This window comes from Cynoglossus semilaevis, chromosome 12 (assembly GCF_000523025.1).
Source record: "Cynoglossus semilaevis isolate Cse_v1.0 chromosome 12, Cse_v1.0, whole genome shotgun sequence".
In the NCBI taxonomy this organism is placed as follows: domain Eukaryota; kingdom Metazoa; phylum Chordata; class Actinopteri; order Pleuronectiformes; family Cynoglossidae; genus Cynoglossus; species Cynoglossus semilaevis.
The window spans coordinates 16,879,999-16,883,416 of NC_024318.1; the positions used below are offsets into that span (position 1 = coordinate 16,879,999).

General features: G+C 37.7%; 1 protein-coding gene across 1 annotated transcript in view; it reads left to right on the forward strand.

Moving 5' to 3' along the window:
* Positions 1-3,418, forward strand: part of LOC103387776 (cadherin-11) — a 15,410-nt gene that overhangs the window by 10,109 nt on the left and 1,883 nt on the right. The window contains exon 8 of the mRNA XM_017037150.2: positions 598-749. Within this exon, the coding sequence (XP_016892639.1) occupies positions 598-749 (152 nt within the window). The remainder of the gene's footprint in view (positions 1-597; positions 750-3,418) is intronic.

Here is a 3,418-nt window from a genome sequence, read left to right on the forward strand (position 1 = left end):
TCCCTACAATACCCACATTTCCCCAATAGATTGCTTAGGAAATGATAAAAACATTTTAGAATTGCAGCCTATATGCATGACTTTTACATGCCATTTATCTTAGTTCACATGAACACTCCATCTATCTGCTCCTGACCCGGCCCCCCGTTCAATTTTAGGACAATTGTGGCCCGTGAGTCAAAACGTTTGCCCACACCTGGTCTGGTCTCATGAAATTAAATTGACTTAATCCAAGAGTTTGAAACATGTTCAGTTTAGCCTACTCCTGGACAGTCTACTTGCTGTGATTGAATTTTCTCTTAACGTTTCCTCCCATTTGGTCCCCACTTGTTCAGTTATTTTTTTCTGTTCTTTGTATTTGTATACTAGTGAGCCAATCCATTTTCAATTACACCCACAATTATAAGTAAACCAAAATAACACAGGTTTAAGTAGCATTTTATGTCTCTGCATATAATGTCAATATTGCTAAATAAACTCTTTTAAACTCTAAAAACATTACTATTTGGATAGCTTTTTATTTACACACTGGCAGAGATTGTGTGTGGTGTTTTTTAAAAGCCAAGCATTACTGACGCATTTATTTCTCATTGACAGCCATTGTGGTGTTGTTTGTTGCACTGAGGCGTCAAAAGAAAGAGCCGTTAATACTTTTTGAAGAGGAGGACATCAGGGAGAACATCATCACTTATGATGATGAAGGAGGCGGTGAGGAGGACACCGAGGCTTTTGATATTGCTGCTCTGCAGGTATGAAAAGAGACTGTCCTTTTTAACCATTGATTTCTGTTACTATTTTGCCATTGTTTAGTCTTCGGAAACAAAAGAGAGATACCGTAATTTCTGGACTACTGAGCGCACCTGAAACATAAGCTGCACCCACAAAATTTAAAAAATAATAATAATTGTACACGTAACATGGGATATTTACACAGAATGTTTTTTTCACTTTTACTTAATTTTTTTTTTTTTTTTCTGAACAGTGCCTGTAACACGGCTGATAACACGTTAGCTATTTCCTGCTTTGGAGCCCCGACTGTAGTTGGGATGAACAGGGGAGACTTAGTGATCTTAGTGATCTTTTCATCCACTTATCCATTACCGGGTCACGGGGCAGCAGTCTCCACGACCTCCACCCAAATCACACTGCACCGTACCAACAGACTCGAACCTTCCTGCGGGTGGTAAGTCTGGGATTCCAGACCAGTGGCAGAGACATTGCCTCTGGGCCAAAGCGCCACAATAAAAGTTCATTTTATTTTTAATTTACTTTTCCTAAATACATAAAAGCATACTTCATATTCTTCATATTCTCTTCATATCATATTAGGCTCCTTCCAGTGTTGTTGTTTTTAGTTTTTATCCAATCAGAATTCAGCTAGCTGTTGCCAGGCTGTATGAAATCTGCCTGAGGCCTTCAGAATCAACAATGCGGGAATCTGTGCAATGTAAGCGAACCGAAGCGAACGGGCACATGCAGTTGATAGATAGTTGCGATAGCCAATCAGATCACGAATAATCTGTGCAATGTAAGCGAACCGAAGCGAACGGGCACATGCAGTTGATAGATAGTTGCGATAGCCAATCAGATCACGAATTGTTGACAGTAGGCCTTCTAGCTGGCCTCACGTTGCACATGACATGTGTGCGTCCTGTGATTGGATACTCACTTACTGCCGTAACACAACAAGAAGAAGGAGTTATTATTAAGCGTCTGGATGATTTTGAGTTTTGTTTTTTTGCTCAACACATTTAATGGGCTTTTTGAGCATGCTGGTGTGCTCTTTGGAATACTACAGAAGAAAACAATGTATGTACAATACTGCATGGCAAGCGTGAACGAGTTCTGTGACACAGGTGAGCATGCGAAGGGCAAATTAAATCAGATCTATGAAGAAAAAGTGAGCATCTCAGGGGCTTTAAGCGTTGGTAGAGGCCAAGGTGACTTTCGCGCACACTATCAACAACTCCACAGCAACATTCTGGACAACATTCTTTGCCAGATTTGGAATCGATTTCAAGACTCTCCCTTCTCGACCCCCAGCACTTTCAGACATACCAGAGGAAGTTCCTGCAAACGGCCTTTTCCAGCTTAACACAAAATCACGGCACACAGTTCGACCTGTCCCGACTAAAAACAGAACTGACTGAAATGTATGCCATGGTTGATTTGGAAGGAAGTCTCCTTGATTTTCTTAGGAACAAAGAACTGAGTATGGGACAGCTTTATGCACTGGCTTGTTTGGCAATCATAATCCCTGTGTCCACTGCTTCTGTTGAGCGGTCATTCTCTGCCTTAAAGGGAATTCAAACATGTGCAAGAAACATGACTGGACAGACGCAGCTTTCAGCATTGGCCTCCATGTCGATAGAAAGCAATTTATTGTTGGAACAAAATACTCTTTCCAAATACTTTTGTAGGAAATTCCTAAAGAGCAGGCTACTGGGGGCAAGCTGGCTAATTGGCCCAATGGCAGCCCTGGTGCTAGATGTAATTTGGAGTTAGCTGGGCTTGGTATTCTAGAGCTGGTCCCGGGTGTTTCCTCGTCTGGATCACATGCAGGCCCAGCCGGCTCTTGTTTAACTGCTGTAGTTGAAGAAGTACGTTTTAAAAATGGCTAAATATCCATTTTTGGTAGGACCTATTTACTGATACGTAGCTATCCTATTATTGAACGAATGGTTGAATGCTAAAATGCTAAAAAAGAGGGAAATCGTCAACGTCACAATGTCACGACTACTCAAAAACTAATTTATTACAAAAAAATATATAAAAGGATTTATTGTTATATATTTTATACAATCCTTTTGTTTTATTGAAATATTTCAAATATTAATACATTTAAAATATATATATATATTTGTATTTGGCCATATAATATATATAATAGTTGTTTCTATAGTGTAGAGTTAGCACGCCTGCCTCTGAAGCAGAGAGCAGCGAATCCTGGGTTTGTTTAAACTGTTTAACTCTTCAGTGGGTGGGAGGAGGGCGAACAAACGACAGGTGGATACGGGAGTAGGTGTAATAACCCAATAATAATTTCAGTGCAATTACCACAATCTCCATTTCCATTACTATTATATTTCAATAAACCAGTGTATTTCTATTTTATACTCTATTATAAGTATATGTTTTTGTATACGTGTATATATATATATATATGTTCATGCAATGCTAATGTACTGTATGTCTGAACATGAGTATGCATATTTAGATATGCATATTATATATATATAATTATATATATGAATATATATATATACACATACACATGCCCACATCCACATATATGCACTATATGTATATATATATATATATATATATATATATATATATATATATATATATATATATATATATATATATATATATATATATATATATATATATATATATATATATATATATATATATA